This window comes from Candoia aspera, chromosome 3 (assembly GCF_035149785.1).
Source record: "Candoia aspera isolate rCanAsp1 chromosome 3, rCanAsp1.hap2, whole genome shotgun sequence".
Taxonomy (NCBI): domain Eukaryota; kingdom Metazoa; phylum Chordata; class Lepidosauria; order Squamata; family Boidae; genus Candoia; species Candoia aspera.
Window position 1 is genome coordinate 170,305,790 of NC_086155.1, and position 20,426 is coordinate 170,326,215.

The following is a 20,426-nucleotide window of genomic DNA, read 5'->3' on the forward strand; positions in this document are numbered from 1 at the left end:
CGCCGGTCTAAAGACCGCTCCGCAAGCCGCTTCTGCCCGGGACTGGGTGGGTGAGCGGGGCTCCCTGCAGGCAGGCGGCGCTCCAGCAGCGCCCGCAGGAGCCGGTGGCCCAGCCACATCAGCTCTTCGGGAAGCCTAGCGAGGAAAGCGAATTGTCCGCGGAGGGAGGGGAGGGAGGGGGCGGGCTAAAGGGTGCTCCCGTACTGGGTCCCTTTCGCTGCCGCCGCCGCCGCCGCTTTCCATCCGCATCATGGCCGCGAAGTCGGACGGGGGGCGGCTGAAGATGAAGAAGGGCAGCGAGGTGGCGTTCACGCCACTGCAGAATTCGGAGCATTCCGGTTCGGTGCAGGCACTGGCCTCGGGCTTTTCCTCCGCCGCGGAGGGCCCCGGCAGCGCCGAGGATGACGAGTCACCTGGCGGCGGCTGCTGCAACTCCGGCGGCAGGAGTCGAGGGGACGGCGGTGGAAACGGCGGGTGCCGCTGCTGCTGCTGTGGTAGCGGAGGCAGGGCGACTGGTGGCTCGCGGGGCTCGGCCGGAGGCTCCTCGTCGCTGTGCCTGCGGCTAGGCAGGGAGCAGCGGCGCTACTCGTTGTGGGACGGGCTCTGGATTCTGGCCGCCGTGGCCGTGTACTTTGCAGACGTGGGCACGGACCTCTGGCTGGCGGTCGACTACTATCTTCGAGGCCAGCGCTGGTGGTTTGGGCTGACACTTTTCTTCGTGCTGCTCGGTTCCCTCTCGGTGCAGGTCTTCAGCTTCCGCTGGTTCGTCCACGACTTCAGCACCGAGGACAGCGCCTCGGTGGCTCCTGCCTCCTCCTCTTCTGCCGGACACGGCGAAAGCAAGCTGCTGGTGAGCAGCGGCTCGGCCGCGGGGGATATGGATGCCGGGGCCCGGCCGGCCACGCCACAAAGGCAAGCCTCCAATGCCAGCAAGGGCAACGCAACTAACAGCAGTAACAGCAGCACCACCAATGCGACCAGCACCAGCAGTGGAGGAGGCGGAGGTGGCGGCTGCAGCGGCATCCGGACCCCCAAGAGCCGATCTGCCTCCTGCGCTTTCTGCATCTGGCTTATGCAGTCCCTTATCCACATCCTGCAGCTTGGGCAAATTTGGAGGTAAGACACGAGTGCCTCGAACTGCTTTCTATGAGGTCCCTACAGCTAGGTGGCAAGGAAGAAAGATGGGTGGACAAGGGGGCCTTCTGATGGGCGGGAAGTGTCCCGGGTGGCTCAAAACTTGTTATCTTCCTAGCCACGTGCAAGACCAAGGCCTGAGTCCTTAAGCAATTGATGACTTGAGAGATGGGGGGAGTTGCATGTGGAACTGCACATCTCACCTTCCTCTTAAGAGCTCATGCAATAGTGCATGAGTTGTACCTGTGTGTATCAGTCTGTAATTTTAAATGGACGTGTTTGACTGAACTGACCTGCCAAGGCAGCTATTCCTTGTGTCTGATTATATATGCAGCCAGATAGATTGTACTGCCAATGGAGCCACTTAGACCTGACACACACAGTGGAGAATTGCATTGTGTGCAATGCATCCCCTTCTAAGATTGGTGGGTTTCAGTCTTACCTTAGCTTAAGGAGGCATAGATGTCACCCCAGTTTCTTAAGAGAAAATACAAAACTTGGTGCTTGTTTTAGGAAGAATACATTAAAAAGTCCAACTTCTTTTCTAGATACAAGTCCATAGTGAAGTGTCTCTCTGAAGCAGACTTTTAAGACACAGTTGCTATTTCTGAACATTTATTTATTGTTAAAAGTAACATGGGGAATGGCCAAACAGATTAAAAGCAGATGACTTTGAAGTCTTGTCCTTCTGTAAAAGTGTATGCAAAATCCTTAGAATATGGAAGAACTAAAATTTGAAGAATTATGAAGTTTGCAAAACCTGAATATATGTTACATCCTGAAAATCCCTGCACATGGATGGCTTATTAGTTATTTTTATTCTTTCTACAGAAACAGTGCTGAGTGTGAGTGTGGGTGTATTTAGAGTATTATAACCTAAGGCAAATCTCCAAGTATACTCTGTATTCAACAATTTTGTATGTTAATATCCCATGTTAATGTAATTCACATAATACGTTTCATAAATATATTGTTTTTGTTTTTATTTGATAGGATTAGAAAACACATTTCTGAACTGTTGTTAGTGATGATGAAAATCTTAATTACTGTACATTTCAATAAGGAATAGAAGTGGGATGTTGTGTTTAAACTATATGCTAATGTTTAATTTTTATACTATTTTTAAACCTAGATAGAGCTACCTTAAAGATAGTAATAGATTGCTTTGGCATTATTGATTTAGTTACCAAATATATATTTTAATTAAATTTCTATTCTGGGATTTTTTAAATAATACTTCTGAATGACCATAATAGCTAAAATGTTATCATTATATACTGAATATAATCCCAAATATTCTTATTCTAAAAAAAATATACCTACTTTTATTTGTACTATTCCACCCTATCTTGATAAAATATATTTTGATTAAGTTGGTCACACCCTTGTATTCTCTTACATGAATGAAACATGACTATTATCCAGGCTGCTGATTTCAAAATGTAGTATCCTGACCTTGGGTGGGTGGGTGGGGACTAGGGAGTCATATAAGGTGTCAGTGTGTTAAGCAGGTCAGTGAGGTACCAAGTGGGACTGTTGAGTGCAGGTTATAATATAAGATTGGGGCTTTCAGATAAAATTGTGTTAAAAAGGAAGCCTTGAAACTGAGATTCAGTATTTATGCTATAGAAAATTAAAAAGATGGTGTTATTGGCTATATACTAAGATAAGAAATACATTACCCAAGTCAATTTTTGAGGCCTACCAGCACTAATTACTTTTACTTATAAGTATGGGTTTCATGATTTCTTACTTTTCAACCAGGAATATTAACAGTCACTCAGTGCATATTTAATGTGTGAAAAATGACAAGAATTTTGTATGCACTGGAATTCTGTTAATTGCATTTTAAAAAGCTTTTTTTTTTACACAGATGGTTATGAATGGTTGCATTGGTAAAAATAGCAAACTTAATAACTGGCATATGGATGAAACAAAATTGTGATATGTGACTGCCTTTCAAAAAGCATACAATATATTCATTTTTATGCTCAACTATTCTTATTAAAGAATAGGGACGCGGTGGCGCTGCGGGTTAAACCGCTGAGCTGTCGATCGGAAGGTCGGCGGTTCGAAACCGCGCGGCGGGGTGAGCTCCCGTTGCTCGTCCCAGCTTCTGCACACCAAGCAGTTCGAAAACATGCAAATGTGAGTAGATTAATTGGTACCGCTTCGGCGGGAAGGTAACGGCGTTCCGTGAGTCATGCTGGCCACATGACCCGGAAGTGTCCTATGGACAACGCCGGCTCCAAGGCTTTGAAACGGAGATGAGCACCGCCCCCTAGAGTCGGACACGACTGGACTTTACGTCAAGGGAAACCTTTACCTTTTATTCTTATTAAAAGAGCCAGCAGTGGTTAAGGTGTAGTGGTTAAGACACTGGGCTAGAAACCAGGAGATCTTGAGTTCTAGTCCCATTTTAGTCATGAAGCCAGCTGGATGACTTTGGGCCAGTCACTTTCTCTCAGCCCTAGGAAAAAGGCAATGGCAAACCACTTCCGAAAAACCTTGCTAAGAAAATTGCAGGGACTTGTCCAGGCAGTCTCAGAGAATCGGACACAACTGAACAGATTTTAAAAAGATCTTATTAAGCCAATTTATACTGGAGAATGTGATGGGCAGCCAGTTATATGGGAAATCTAACCTGTTGCTGAGATTTCTTTTGCAAACACAATTTTAGTGTAATTCAATACTTAGATATAAACCATATTAACCTGAAAAAAGATCTACTTCCAAGTGTGTTTGCACAGTTATAGCTTTAATATATGATATAATTTATTATTTAATTTATTATTGCATTACAAATGTTTAATTCCTGATGGTGACAACCATACATCTATCTTTCTATTGGTCACTGAAGTGGAATCAGGGTGGGGGTGGGGGCTCTTTAAGCTCTTCTGGTCCCAACCGAACAAGGTAGAATTAATACAAGATGTGATTCCTAACAGTTTTCCAGATTTCACTGTTTGGGTTAGCAATAGTAGTTCTGAATTCTCCTCAAGTTTTCTTGGCCTTAGTAACAGGGTAGCAGTAGAGGTGGAATCATGTTCTGAATTGTGCTCACACATTAAAACAAATTGTGGGAAAAGGAGCAGCAGTAGGGACAGCAAAAGAGAGCTACTGTTTCTCTGAAGTACCTTGGCTCAGCTGTCCCATTTCCTTTTTGAGTCTGGAAGTCGGTGAGAAAATGGTAAAAATTGCCTTCTCTTTGCATCATCACCATAGAACGTTTTCCAATATAGAAAACTGACACGAACATTCTGTTATAGCTGATAAGTCATCAGGGGACAGCAGGAAATATCTTACTCAGGAAAATCACCGTAAGGATAACTGCCTCAGTTGTCCATAGTGATAATCTAGTCATCACTGCAAAAGCCACATTGCAACTCCTACAGCTGAGAACAGAGAGTGAGAAAAATGAAAGGGGAAAATACAGCTACTGTACATGACATATTTCTCCTTGCCTCTTTTCTTCTTTTGAAAATCACACTTCGGTAGAACTTGAAGAACTTCCGATATACAATATGTAATTGGTTTCTAATTCTGATATTTGTAAGTCATTTAATTATTTTTTTCTTGAAACAACTGCATCCATTTTTCCTTAATAAATATAAATAAAGATGCTATTGCTGAAAATATTTAAATTATTATTATTATTATTATTATTTCAATGAAAGCATGCGATTTAAACATGAATGGAGGTGTTACTATAATGCTTCAAAAGTAATGCCTGATATTTATAGTACATTATTTATTGTTAACAATTACATTTATACACTTCTGATGTGGGAAGAGAAGTGTCTTTAAAGAGGCCAACCTTGTTACAGCATGAATTTAGTATCATTATAAATCTAGCAAAATAAAAATAAACCTATAAAATACCTGAGGAACTTCTTTTAAAAATGGGCTTCATCTCATATTAAAAAGAGAGTAAAAACTCCAGATAAATCACTCCTGGGAAATTCTAAGGGGAGGCTTAACCACAGAAGTTCTATCTTGGTTTATCACCTTCTTATTCCTGATGACACTGGATCCAGAGTACTGTCCCTGACTCAGACCCTTGGATATTTCTGAGGTACCTAGGTCCTACTGTCACTTGGGGCTTAGAAGTCAATCATCAATTCCAAGAATTTCTAAGATCAAAATAACTTTTCCAGCCTTCACTTTTTCACATTTCCAAATGACATTTTCACTCATACTATGCATCCCAGAATCTTCATCAAATCATTGCCTCCTTTGGCACCTTTACTGAACATATATGCTTGGAAATGAATTGGAAGCAGCATAGTTTTTATAATGGAATAATTTGTTATGGAAATTCTCTAACTACCACATTTGGGCCAATGGTAGTTTTTAATTATCTCCATGTATAATAATATTATAGTATGATGAGCTGAATATAACCCGATTGCAGTATCTGAGGTTTACTTATACAGGAACTTTCACAGCTGTTTCGGCTATTCATTTCTTGTAACTCTTGTTACAGCTCTTGTAGTCTGGTTGGCATTCCTGGTGGCTAGATTGGCAAGGTTAGAAGGAGAGGGCCTGGATGCAGGTTGGTCCATTACAAAATGCACAGGCGTCAACCACTCCTCTGGCTCAGAAATGAATGATCCTCATCCCATTATGACACATGGGTGGGAGGAAGGGGCACAAGATTGGAGAGACTAGAGCAAGAGAGAGAGAGAGAGAGAGAGAGAGAGAGAGATCGCACACAAACACATCAGTTTTACATATGGTTTTTCTCATATCTGTGATAAAATATTGATAGATACCCTTAAGCATCTCCCTGTGACATGTGAGCCTTCTAGTTCCAGTATCAGTCTGGATTAAGCCAGACAACTGGGAATGAAACATGACCTCAGCCCCCCTCCTTCCATCATCTAAGTTTCTCTGAGCCTTCATTTGCCTCATTCTGGCTACTTCTGCTGGTGCATCATAAGATGTTTCCCCTTCCTTCCTTCCTTCCTTCCTTCCTTCCTTCCTTCCTTCCTTCCTTCCTTCCTTCCTTCCTTCCATTAATAAGGAGTATGGAAGGCATTTTTATGTTTTTATCCTTTTCATTTCCATGTTTCTCTTCCTTTCCATCCCTCTCTCCAACCTGATTTCCTCCTTCCATTCTCTCAAAACATGAAGTGCAGTTCCTGTAGCTTTGCAGGTACAAGGATGTCTAAGAAATGCTTGGTAGCTGAAATATTGCCATATCAGCATTTCTGATAACAAAGAAGGAAGGAGAGGATTCAGAAGGTTTCCCTTTCTGCAGGGAAGTGCTTTATCTAATACTATTACTCTCTGTCTCTCTCTCTCTTGGTTCAAATGATGCATGCTTTCCAACCATTCATTCTGATATTATTTTTCTGAATTTACTTCCTCCCCTCCCCCCATTTTCCAATAATTCTTTGCAGAGATCACAGTTTCTGTGCACTACTGAACAAAGTATGATTCAAATTTATAGTATTCTAACTTCCTGGTGATAATGATTTCTGATAATGGAGAAAACCGCGCCTTCTTTGACTGACACAGACAACACTGTTGGGAGAGGACCAAAAAGAAGAAGCAAAGATAGTGACTGCACTTCAGGCCAGCAAACACCATTTCCTCAGTAGTGATTTATAGCATCCTATGTCATCATCCAACCATCACTATGTCAATATATCAGTAATAAAGATAAACTTTATATCACCACAATGATGACTGGATGATGCTATACTGTGCTATAAATTACTAGTGAGAAATAGCCAAAGGGTTTATTGTCTAGTATGGGTTTGGCAAGCAGGAAATTATATTTTAAGTCACTTCAAATGCAAATGAACAAAGGAATAGAAGTTTGAATGTATATCAACACACAATGATTATTTACTTTAAAAAATATTTTCGTACATGATTTCATGTAGCGTAACAGCAACTGTAGCATAAATCTACAATGCTATAAGTCACCCAAACTCATGACTTTTATAACGTCTTCTATTCCTTCCACAGTATGACACTTTGTTTTAGTAAGTGCTTCATGTTCATGTATTGAATACAATGACCATTGTGGGCTATTTTTGTCATGTACCTACTGAGTAACAATTTTGTCATGTACCTACTGAGTAGCAATTTTGTCATGTACCTACTGAGTAGCAAATACAAATAGTATCACTAAGATGCTTACACAAACTTCAATATAGATTTTGTTAATGACTATATTGTAGTGTAAGCTATGCTTCATGGGTTGACTAGATTACTACAGTGCAGGATATACCCTGAATAATATTAATGACTGGGCTAACCAGATTATTGCAATGCAGGATATACCTTGAAGTATGTTATTCTTAAGGATATTGCCCAAGTCATGGAAAGTCAATATGCAATGCATGGCTATTTTGACTACTACCTGGGTGAAAAGTAAGGGGAAATTAAAGTCATGATGATTTATAAATTAATATTAGTAAAGATTGGGATGATATAACATTTGGAATTTCAACAACCTTGTATTCAACCTTGGAGCCAGTTTGGAGTAGTGGTGAAGGTGCTGGCCCAGAAACCAGGAGCGTGTGAGTTCTAGGGCTCCCTTAGGCAGGAAAGCTGACTGGATGACTTTAGGCCAGTTACTCTCTCTCAGCCCCAATCACAGGGTTGCTATTGTGGGGAAAATAGGAGGCAGGAGTATTAGGTATGTTTGCCACCTTGGGTTGACCAAAATATTTTAAGAAGGCAGGATAATAATATAATAATAATTCCATTTTTAACAAAGCAATTTAATTGTGGAGAAAACACTGACAAATCTGCTTCAGAACAACAATAATTTTAGAAGCATGAATATTTCAATATGCATCTAAAACATCAGTCTTTCTAGGTGCTAATTTGGGGACTTGGTTCTTCCATGACAAAGGAAGTGTCTACTTTTCTGTTCCTCTGATTGAATCTGTTCTTCTAGATCAGGGTTTCTCAACCACAGTCCCTAGGGTTACATGAGAGGTCACTAGGGGTTCCCTGGGAGATCATGATTTATTAAAAAAAAAAAATTTTTTTTAGTTTCATTCTTTATTTTTAGTTTAAGAACACTGTTAATGCATCTATACAGGCCTACACAGGAAACGAATATAATAATTTTGTAACTTGTGGCCTATATTTGAGTCTGAATGTGCAGGAGTTCCCTGAGACCTGAAAAATATTTCAAGGGTTCCTCCAGGGTCAAAAGGTTGAGAAAGGCTCTCTAGATTAAACCTTGGCCTGATGCATTTTGCTGAAAGGAGAAAAGGACACTTTAAAATCTATCTGTGCAGCACAGATGTTTGCAGAGAGACTGGCAACACAGCCCCTCCTGCTGGCTGTTATTTTGAAAATGGAGCTCAGCTGAGAGGAGAGGAACTGAAAGGAAAGCTGTGTTACATGATTATATAGTAAACCTTGTCCTACTTCATTTGAGCCATGCTCTATTTCCAGAATAGCAGTTTGTAGCAAGCCTGGCTGAAGATCCCAGCATGCAAGGAAATCAACAGGCAGATTAGGTGATTTCAGGAAGGGCAGTTGGGACCACCTTGTCCCTGAGTGCGGTCCTAGTAGTATCAGCCTTTTGAGGTAGAGAATATCAGGAAACAGGAGCAGCAGGGATTTTAGGTATCATATTTGTTGTTATAGGGTATAATGACAGAACCTTGAAAGCCTGTCAGACTTTTTTTCTGCTACAGGACCAAGTAATCTTTTCTGAACTTCCTCTCCCCCAATCCATTTTTTCCCCATTCCCAAGGCCATATTTATATTCTATCACAAGTAGTCATAGCATGTTATTATGTTCCCAATTTCCACTATTCATTTCAGGGAAAATATCAGTCCCATGAGCATAAAATAATGTTTATTTAGCTTATGTCCTATGATGACTAATTCTGTTGTGCCTATAAATGCACAAGGACCCTTGGATTACAGTAAAAATCTGTCTCAGAAAGTAGATGTGTGCAAGTCATACTCTGTCCAACTAAGAAACATATATCTTTCCCTATATATTCAGTCTGACCCATCCATTTTCTCTTGAGTATTGCAATGTGTTATACTGAAATGTGTGTATATGATGAAACATAATCAATGCTACTTTGTGCATACCTTTCTACAAATGAAACACCTGGAAGCTAGAAATGGTTTTTTGGGTGATGATTTGTCCAGAGTTAACTTGTTAGGTCCCATTAGATGGCTTTGCTTAATGGATGGGACACAATGTGTGTCCAACCTGTTGGATCTTATGGGGCAGGCAGATGGGAGAGAGGTGGTCTCTCAAAGGGCCTATGCCATTAAGGACTTTATAAGTGGCAACCAGCAGTGTGTTCTACATAGGGCTGTCCTTGAAGACTACTTAGAAGCTACAGCTGGTCCAGAATGCAATTGTGAGTGTACTTCACAATGCCCATGTAACACCTTGGCTAGCAATCTGTGCTGGTTACTAGTGAGCTTCCAGGTGCAATTCAAGGAGGGCCCCAGGTAGAATTCACTGCAGTAATCCTTTGTGATGTGATCTGACCAAGAGGCAAGTGACCATATGGAAGGATTCTAGAAAAGCAGCAAAGGTGATCTTAGTACTTCTAGATCAGTTATTTATTTATGATTAGTAATTTAAATCCTCTAAAAAGTTTGTACCACTTCATTTTTCCTGCTCATATAAGCAGTGTCTACCACCCAACCCAATTATAATCCTTCTGTTCAGTTTCTTGTCTGTTTTACAATTCCTATTAAAAAACCAAAACACCTGTCTTGATTTCTCCAGCCTATATAAGTCTGTGCATCAAAGTTTTGCTTTACCCCACCTTACTATCTCTGGGCTCAAGCATTATTCACCCGTTACTCACACAAGAAGTTGCTGTACAGTTCAACCTGAACCTGGCTGAAAAACTAGTTTCATGAAATCATCACTGCTTTCAATGGGGAATTATATGCATAAGGAATAGGCCCCCACCCCTACATTCTTTTATAAAAGAAATATTCCATCTACCAATAAATGAATTATTCCCAATATATTTGTTATACCATAGTATTTCATATTGTATATAAATACCTCAAATTCCCAAGGATTTTTAAAAACCATTTTGCAATGAAACAACCATGAATGGATCTTGTTGTTTATTCTTTTAGTCGCTTCCGACTCTTCATGACTTCATGGACCAGCCCACACCAGAGCTTCCTGTCAGTTGTCAACACCCCCAGCTCCCCCAGGGACGAGTCCGTCACCTCTAGAATATCATCCATCCACCTTGCCCTTGGTCAGCCCCTCTTCCTTTTGCCCTCCACTCTCCCTAGCATCAGCATCTTCTCCAGGGTGTCCTGTCTTCTCATTATGTGGCCAAAGTATTTCAGTTTTGCCTTAAATATCATTCCCTCAAGTGAGCAGTCTGGCTTTATTTCCTGGAGGATGGACTGGTTTGATCTTCTGGCAGTCCAAGGCACTCTCAGAATTTTCCTCCAACACCACAGTTCAAAAGCATCGATCTTCCTTCGCTCAGCCTTCCTTATGGTCCAGCTCTCGCAGCCATATGTTACTACAGGGAACACCATTGCTTTAACTATGCGAACCCTTGTTGTCAGTGTGATGTCTCTGCTCTTAACTATTTTATCGAGATTTGTCATTGCTCTTCTTCCAAGTATTAAGCATCTTCTGATTTCCTGACTGCAGTCAGCATCTGCAGTAATCTTCACACCTAGGAATACAAAGTCTTTCACTGCTTCTACATTTTCTCCCTCTATTTGCCAGTTATCAAGCAAGCTGGTTGCCATAATCTTGGTTTTTTTGAGGTTTAGCTGCAAGCCAGCTTTTGCACTTTCTTCTTTCACCTTGATCATAAGGCTCCTCAGTTCCTCTTCGCTTTCAGCCATCAAAGTGGTATCATCTGCATATCTGAGATTGTTAATGTTTCTTCCAGCGATTTTAACTCCAGCCTTGGATTCCTCAAGCCCAGCTTGTCGCATGATGTGTTCTGCATACAAGTTGAATAGGTAGGGTGAGAGTATACAGCCCTGCCGTACTCCTTTCCCAATCTTAAACCAGTCCGTTGTTCCGTGGTCTGTTCTTACTGTTGCTACTTGGTCGTTATACAGATTCCTCAGGAGGCAGACAAGATGACTTGGTATCCCCATACCACTAAGAACTTGCCACAATTTGTTATGGTCCACACAGTCAAAGGCTTTAGAATAGTCAATAAAACAGAAATAGATGTTTTTCTGAAACTCCCTGGCTTTTTCCATGATCCAGCGGGTATTGGCAATTTGGTCCCTAGTTCCTCTGCCTTTTCTAAACCCAGCTTGTACATCTGGCAATTCTCGCTCCATGAATTGCTGAAGTCTACCTTGCAGGATCTTGAGCATTACCTTACTGGCACATGAAATGACCATAAATGGATAGTTAAATTAATTCTTAATGACAAAATCTAGGTTAATCATAGAAGAATACTTTATCTGTCTACTATTTTATGAATCTGTTCTCTTAATAATATACAGGAAAACACTACAACATAGGACAGATTCGTAGTATTTTCCATATGCATCACTCATAAATTCAGTAAGCATCTCTCTTGAAAATTACTGTGGATAGATTCTGGGCCTGTGGAATTTCTGGCTGCACAAAGTTTAGCACAATAAAAACTAGGTCAATATAAATTAGAAAGACATTCATCAAGTACATTACTACAAGTTGATTTTTTGCCAGCGGAATTACTATAGTATGAAGAGTTTTGTTTTGTTTTATACTTGCACAATTAACATAATTTTATCAAGGATGTATCGATGATGATATTATGTTAATTATACCTCTTTAATCTTTGCCTGGACATCCTGAAGACCTTTTTGCCTTTAGGGCAGGTTTTGTTTGGCACTCCTTAGACTAACATCGTAATTTATTTTACTGGCTGTATTTACATTCAACAACTGTAAAAACTTAATTTTGATGGTTAACTTTACATTTTCCTGCTCATATTTTGAAGCATCAAGATTTGGCTCATGCTATGATTTCTATTCTTTTTGACTAGGACCACTAAGGTGTAATTATTAAGAACTACATTGATATCTGCTGAGCCTGATTTAAATGCTATAAATGTAACCCCCTTTGGTAGCATTAATGATTTAATCTTGATTCAATGTCTAGGAGGTTGATTGACATTATATTTCAGATACCATTAGGACACCTTTCATACAATGTGCTTTCTTTTTCACCACACAGCTCTGCTTGTCCAGATGTTGTTTTTAGCATATGTTTTCGTGATGAGGTATAATAACTGAGTCTATTGCTTTAGTATTTGCTTTTGTCTTCATCTTTTCCAACTCTGCTGGGTAATGTGGCCACAAGAATACAGCTTGTAGTTTTTTTAGGAGAGGCCAACTTTGCACCTACTCTAATCCAGAAATATATATGTTCCTGATGCACCATACCTATCAATACCATATTTTACAGCACCTATAATTTTCCTGAAGTGTTGCAGTTTATTACCTGGCACCAGGAAAATGTTTGAACTCAAAGAAGAAGAATGGAAAAGGACTTGTAAAGAAGCCTCTATCTCTGTTAATTTTTATTTTGTTATTGTCAGCCTATTGCTGTAGCATTCTGAATTGCCCTCTAGAGTTTTAGCTATAAGAGACACGCAGTGTTTTAATTTTGATTTGGAAGAAGAGCTCTGGAACATGCAGTGATGTGAACGCAACACTTCAGCACTTGTCTGTGACTTATCAAAGGAGCCACATCTGTTTCTAGGATCATACAACTGCTAAAGGGCTTCAAATTAAACCTCTAAAGCAATTCCTTTAAATCAGATCTGAAGTACTGCACAGCCCTATTAGTTAGCCCACCCAATTTTGTGTCATCTGAAAATTAGGTAAGCATTCTGTCCACCTTTTCTTCCAAATCATTAATAAAAACTTTGAAAAGTACGTGATCCGGGATTGAATCTTGTGACACTCCACTTTATACCTCCCTCCAGCTGGATGAAGGATACTTTGAGTATGGTCTTCAAATCAGCTGTGTATCCACTGTGTTGTCATGCTTTGTAACACACACTTACTAGCTTTGTAAGTCGAATATTATGGAATATTTTTTCAGACACTTTGCCGGAATTATTAACATTGCAGTTTAATATATATTAAGCCTACTCAAAGGCTTACTACTTTTTAGGTTTTTGCTTTTCCACAGGATATTCAAAAAACTGCTGCTGAATTTGGGGGATGCAATCCCTGGCAAGCCACAAGAAAAGAAATCAAGGGCTGAATATGGAGCATTGAAAGCCCAACCTGTAATTTGATATAATTATGTCATCTTTAAAAGAACAATCATGGTAGTTGTTAGAATAGTGTGAGTTTTAGTTTTTGGAGTGTATCTTTTTTCCAGAACAAAATCCAAAACAAAATAATTATATATTTGTCAGGGGATCTGTGTAGTTCCTCCTTCATGGCCAATGAAGTGTTGCTATGTCGCCAACACTCTCAGAGTATATTAAACCATAACATACTTTTTTTTCTACTAAATGCTTTAAAAGATTATTTTATCATGATCAAGGAGATTCCATGGGGTGTGAAAAAGGAACTGAGCAGAATATATGTGAGCAAAGGAAGAACATAAAACAGATATAATTGGTCACATCTGATGTGATAGCACAAAATATTTACATCATTTTAATGTCACCTGGTCAAATTCAAGAGAAAGCATTTTTTCAGCAGAAGAATCAAAAGTTTTTTTTAAAATATGTTAGGAAATAATCTACCAAGGAATTCTTCGTAGGATGCTCTAAATCTTCCATGAAAAGGATACCAGTACTGATAAATCAGTGGAGCTTAGTGAATCAATAAGCAATGATGTAGAGCTTAATATGAGTCTTTCCATAAGTAATTACTAGTTAAATTTAAGTAATCTCAGAAGTATTATGAATGGTTAACTATCCATTTGTCTTGAGCATCTGAAAACATGAAACTGAAGAACAATTACAGCAGAAAATGTTTTCAGCTAAAGAAAGATATCAATTAATATGAGACAGGGGAAAGCAAACAATAAAAAATAACCTGATGTCTAAAGTTTATAAACTCTCTTAGAATATAATTTTGATTTGTATATAGATGCCAAGGCTTCACATATTTACATATATAGTAGATGTACCATTCTATGCCAATTTAAGGGTTATGTTTTCTAAGTTCATTATTAAGTTGTACATTACTTCTCAAAAATCATGTTATGCTAGAAATGTGAGAAAGGAATAGCAACTTCACATCATTTTTACTGTGCTTCAACCAGTCATTAAAAAATTATTGGTCTCCTATTAGAAGAGCAATCTATCAAACTAAATGCATTCATATAAATTTAGAACCACTGATATTTATATAGACTTATATCAGAGGTGATCAATGTGGCACATATGAGCATTAGTGTGGCTACAGACACTTTCATCAGTGTCCACCAAGCCACATGCTATTATAGTTCTGTTCATTTGGAAAGCAAAAGATGAAATGGGAAGCCTCTTTATCTTACATAGGCCAATTCTTAGAAAATAAAAATGGTGTATTCTGCAACCTAATGATTCATTTGAAGTATGCTGACCTGCCATGGGGGTGGGGGTGGGGGTGGGGGTGGAATGTAATGTAGGACGGTATAGAGCATCTTCAGAAGCTAGAGGAAGCAGCAGGATGCAACCTTACTATTTTGTCATCTGTAAAGGGGTTTGACATTGAACATATCCACCATGGCAGTCATTAATGAGATGGTCTGATTATAGCTACTTTATATAATACAGTATCGGCTTTTTTCAAGCCCTGGTGCATGTGTTTTGTTCAAATACCACCATAAAAAATAATATGAATTTGGCCATACAAATTCAATAAATAAATAAATAAGATATACATGGTTCCAAGCAAAGCAAAGACCTCACAACATAATTCTAATTTTGTCAGCTGTTTTGACAATTCCACTGTTATAAATTTTAATGTGCCGATAGGGGGAAAACTTGTGCTGGTTTACTTCATAATCTCTGTACTTCAATTGTTTAGTCCTGATATTTTACAATTATTCCCATTTCCTTCTGAACTACTTTAGTGTCATTTGGTATTGCCACATCTATAAGTAACACTTTTTGCATTATTGTATTTGTATTATTTTTGCCACTCAAACATGTCTTGTTTTATAATTTGAGCAATTATGCTACAGCCGCTCCTTAGATAGCCCACGGTCGTGTCTTTCTCTTTACATACAGTATAACACATTTGCTATGCTTTCTGCTTTTCTGAATTTTTGTTTTTAAGGCATTTGTGGCTAGTGCTTGTTCTTGTGCTGTAAATAGTAAGCCTTCTGTTTCCTTTCCTTTTATTATTATTATTATTATTACTGTTTTTGCATTCCTTTGTTAATTAATTTGGCATAATGAAATTACGTTTAAGAGATAGTTTTATACTTGGCATATTGGGGGGGGGGGAATCCTACTGGAAACAAAGCAATTAACAAAGATTTACCAGAGTGAAGCAAAATTCAGTAGAAGATAATTAATGGGGCTGATACAACTCAATAATAACTACTTTGAACTCCAAACAATAGTGCATGAATGTGTATGTCAGAAGGACAGATTATAATTACTGTCAGCAACCATTTGCTCTGGGTTAATTAGAAACATGTGATAACTGATTATACTGATTACTGAAATAAGGGCTACGCTATGATTTTTAAGTATAACATTTCCTTTTCTTATCTGTTCAGTTATACCATGGATACTTTGAAAATAAAAACAGGAACTTCCCTCACTAAATAGATAAGAAATAGTTTTTCCTAGTGCATGATTACATTTAGGGCAAAATTAAATTATCAGAATTCTGAAGAGGAAGAAAAAGTGATTAGACCCTTGACTACTTGAATCTGGACTAGATGCAGACTAGTGACTAAGAATTTATCTGAACCATGAAATGAATTTCTTATTAGGCATATACTTCTACAGTACATATGGATTGGGCTAAGTCCCTTCCATTCAACTTTCCACTTTTGAGAGCAATCAAGCAAATTTTCATATTTATCACCAGACTGGACCCAACTGGAAAAGATGTTACTTCTTAAAAGTTACATGTTGGTTGAGAGGTCTGTCATGTTATCTATTATCTATCATCTATCTATCCATCCATTCATCCATCCATCTCCCTCTCTCTCTATCTATCTATATTCCTTTCTCTTTCTCTTTCTCTCTCTCTCTCTCTCTCTCCCTCTATCATCTCTGTCTATCAGTAAAAAGCTTGGAATCCTTACAGTAGTGTCAGGTTCTTTGAAAACAGAAGCACTTTCTCTGGTGTTTCCATGGCTGATATAGGAAGCCTCAGAGAATTGTACTCTTCAAACATCCCATGCATTTTATAACAATCTTCCAGGAACAAAAGAACCCTCTTATTAATCTCAAAGATTTTAGAATGTAAACTTTTGTACAATCCAATGCAGATATTTTCTTGGAAGAAATCAACTTTGTTTCAGGTACTGCTCCTTGCCCATAAGTCTACTATGGATCCTATGGTGAAGCTCTAATTTTGCTCGCATTCAGATCTGTGATAAAAAAAAATGTTGATTGCTACTTCTGAGTGTCTCCATGTTGACTTCCAAGTGATTACATGTCTGCATGTCACCTCTTGTTAAACATTTGAACATTGGTCATTAGTGATAATTATTTGGAATTTATCAAATCCCAGGTACAGGTTAAATTCTTTTCAGAAAGATTTGTATATGACAACATTCCAGTACATAACTCCGTCTTTGTAGAACAACTCATAGATTCATGATGTTGACTCTGTAAGATGGCGATCAGAATAATAACATTCTGATCTTGTTCTACATTTCTCTATTTCAATGTTTCAGGCTCTTGTCTTCTCATACAGTCATTTTGTGCAGAAAAATAAATCATGTTCCTTTCAAAAATGACTTCCTTCTTTAATATTTTATATGACTTCATAGATTGTCTATGAAGAAATATAAGTAAAGTAGTAGTAATTTAATGGGCAAAACAATTGAAATTTTTTCCCCCTCTAGCATAGATATTTACAGTACATAGTGTGTGACAGTATAAGGCTTCTGTTCACCACATGGCACATTTGGATTAAACATGGCAAGTGATTGTAATGTTCTATCTTTTGAATGAAAGCTGCATTATTTGAAAATATCATTAATCTGTATTTTTTCTCAGATTATTGGAATTTACTTGGATATGCCAGGACCTATAATTTAAACTGTATATCTAGAAAAAATAACTTGAAATTGAAACAAAATTAATTATAAACAAATTGGCTCATTAAAAGTTAACATGTTAATTAAAACAACTGCATTATGAAGATAATCACTGGTATTCATTTGTGGTTTTTAGGAACATACCATCACTGGAAATACATTATTCCAAGATATCAACAGGCAAAATCTGAAGCAGTAAATATTTGCTTGCTTACAATATGCTAATCATTTTTTTAATTCTCTAAGCATAGCTTTTTAAAACTAAGGAAAGTTGCTGGTATTAATATAGTCACAGCAAATTCAGACCTTCTATATTTTTATTTTAATACACAGAACTATGTCATATAATACAAACTTAGGAACTTTAGACTTCAGACTATGGAATTTAAATTTACAGTAAATATCAAACTTCATGCCTGGGCTTGATAAAAATATATATTGGGTTCTTTATCCTTTATTCAACTCCGAAATAGTTGTAGCAGAAGATTCCCAGACATTCCTCAGCTATGTTAGAATCTTTATTGCAGACAAGAACAAATCCTTAAATACAATAGTTGATTGGTTATTGTTGTGCAAAGAAGTCACAACTTTTTAATATCTATTATCCAGAGTTTAAACTCTAGGCTTCTTCCCCACCCGCTTCTGAATATATGCATATTTGGTGAGTCACTTGATGGCTGTTAAAATATATTCACATAGTGACTCACTCTAGGAAACATTTAATTCAAATTATATGTACATTCTCATTCCTAACCAGCATATCTCTAAAATCACCACAAGCATTCCTTATACAGTTATGCAGGCAATATTAAACAACCAAGAGGACATATCATATATCTTTATCTTACCTCCTACTTGATGCTGAAACATTTGTTAAATATTCTATTTATCGTAATACATAATTTACCAATCTTCAGTTCCATACTGATTTCATATTAAATGACCACATCATAATATGCATTCTCAGAATCAACAGACATACAATTTTTCATATTCCTACATTTCCCAATAACTTGCTGAAGAACAAAAATTGGGTCTGCACACACCCCATACATGACATAAAGCTGTACTTCACTTCCCAGCTTTGCTCATTGTCATCTCTTGAACCCCTCTGCCAAATGCTTTCCCAGGCACACTTAATAAACTGGTCCCCTGTAGATTTTACATTTAATCTTGCAAAATCTTTCTGTTTGTAGAGGGGCCAATAACGGCATTTTCCAATTGTCAGGCACAGATGCGCTGACAATTCACACACATTAAACTAGTTGGACAGCAACTGAATAAGTAAACCACAGCCAGATTTTAACATGTTTCCAGTTACTTGCCTAGTCCTACAGCCTCATCATTTTTCAGCATTGTTATAGGATTTATTTCCTTTTAATCTATTTTTTCTCAGTCAATGACATTTAGAGCATTCATTTCAATACATATAATATAACACTATCATTCCCATGCTCATCTCTAAAATACTCTTTTCAACACCCCCTTGCTTCAATTTCATTCTCAGAAATGGATCTGAGAGTAACCTCTTTTAGGATAATGATGAACATTGCTGACAACAAGCCAGCAACTGCTCTGGCTCCTCCCCCATAACATGGTAAAAAATATGCCACATGGTATGGAAAACAACACTGGCTTATTTTGATCAATTTGTCCTTTGATTTCCTCCATTTGTGTGAACAAAGAAAGCATTTAACCCTGAGACTAAAACCTGCTGCCTACAGTCAAGTCAGAATGTCTACATCTTTGCCAAGATACAAAACAAGATTTAGGCAGCCATTAGGATTGATCAGGTCCTGTATATGGAGCAGGACATTTTCACTACAAAAGCTCATTAGAGCAGATAGTCTAAGACAGACCAGAGAGTTTTCTGATCAAAACAGTATCACACAGAACATTTTCCAGAGAAAACTATCAATCAGAATTAAAAAAAAAACAAGCAGACACATCTCATTTGTCATAAAACTTTAACAAGAAATTAAACTAATCAAATTTTGCTTAAATAACAGGTGATTTGTATCCCATTAAGTATGATCATCATCACCCACAGCTTGAGTGATCACCAACTTCATCATACCCTGATTACATAGTTACGAATGTACAGTTATCACTTGGAATTGATATAAAGGTTATCTGAAACTTCTTCATGTATAAGGGACAATTACATATTGTCCTGAAAATAGGCATCTTCTTTGGACTTTAAAAATGTATAAATATCTCAGTTCAACTACTTTGTCATGCATAAACTGTGTGTATAGCAATGTAACAAGTTAGCTGATATTGATTTTAATAGGATTTACTGTAAGTATAATTAAAATATCCATTTAAAGGATTTTATTTTAGTTCTAACAGCTATATATTGCTATTACCTTTTAAAAAAATTCTTAGATCTGAATTCAAAGAATCAAAATTCTAAAAAGCAGTTGTGTCAATGAATCTGATTGCAATCATTCTGCATAATACAAACAAAAACAATTAAAATGTTTAAGGTGAATTAGTTCTACCCTTAAAAATGCTTTCTTTCTTTCTTTCTTTCTTTCTTTCTTTCTTTCTTTCTTTCTTTCTTTCTTTTTTCTTTCTTTCTTTCTTTCTTTCTTTCTTTCTTTTGGCAGGGGGTGGAGGATTCTCAGGCCATAAAACTGTTGAGACATTTCAGCACTTGTTTCCTTGGGATGAAAAGGGATAAACTACAGATAGCAATTCTACAAGTTGAGAGCTTATAGGAGAAATCATGATGGATTTTTGTTTGTTGGGTTTTTGTTCATTTGTTTTGGTGTTCTTTCTTAAACTGAATTGCTCCAATGAAGGCACATTTTTTTCTTGTCCTCTACAGTGGACAAGAAAAAAATGTGCCTTCATTGGAGCAATTCAGTTTTGCCCATCAGATCCTTTTGAATGTGTGGAGTTTCAAACACAGTGATATAGAACAAGGCCACATAGTTAGCCTCCTAACTGACTCCCCCAATTTCTCAAATCAAATCGACTTATCCATTCAGTTGTATCCGACACTTGGCGGTTCCATAAGCCAGCTCTCTCCATGATTTCCAATCTTGTACAGCTTCTTTCAGTTGCTTTATATTTTGGCCTGTGTCTGCTTTGATTACATCCG

At 38.0% G+C, this 20,426-nt stretch overlaps 1 protein-coding gene across 1 annotated transcript in view; it reads left to right on the plus strand.

Annotated features, from left to right (window-relative positions):
• The first annotated feature begins 250 nt into the window (after positions 1–250).
• Positions 251–20,426, plus strand: part of XKR4 (XK related 4) — a 97,464-nt gene continuing 77,288 nt past the window's right edge. The window contains exon 1 of the mRNA XM_063300237.1: positions 251–1,116. Within this exon, the coding sequence (XP_063156307.1) occupies positions 251–1,116 (866 nt within the window). The remainder of the gene's footprint in view (positions 1,117–20,426) is intronic.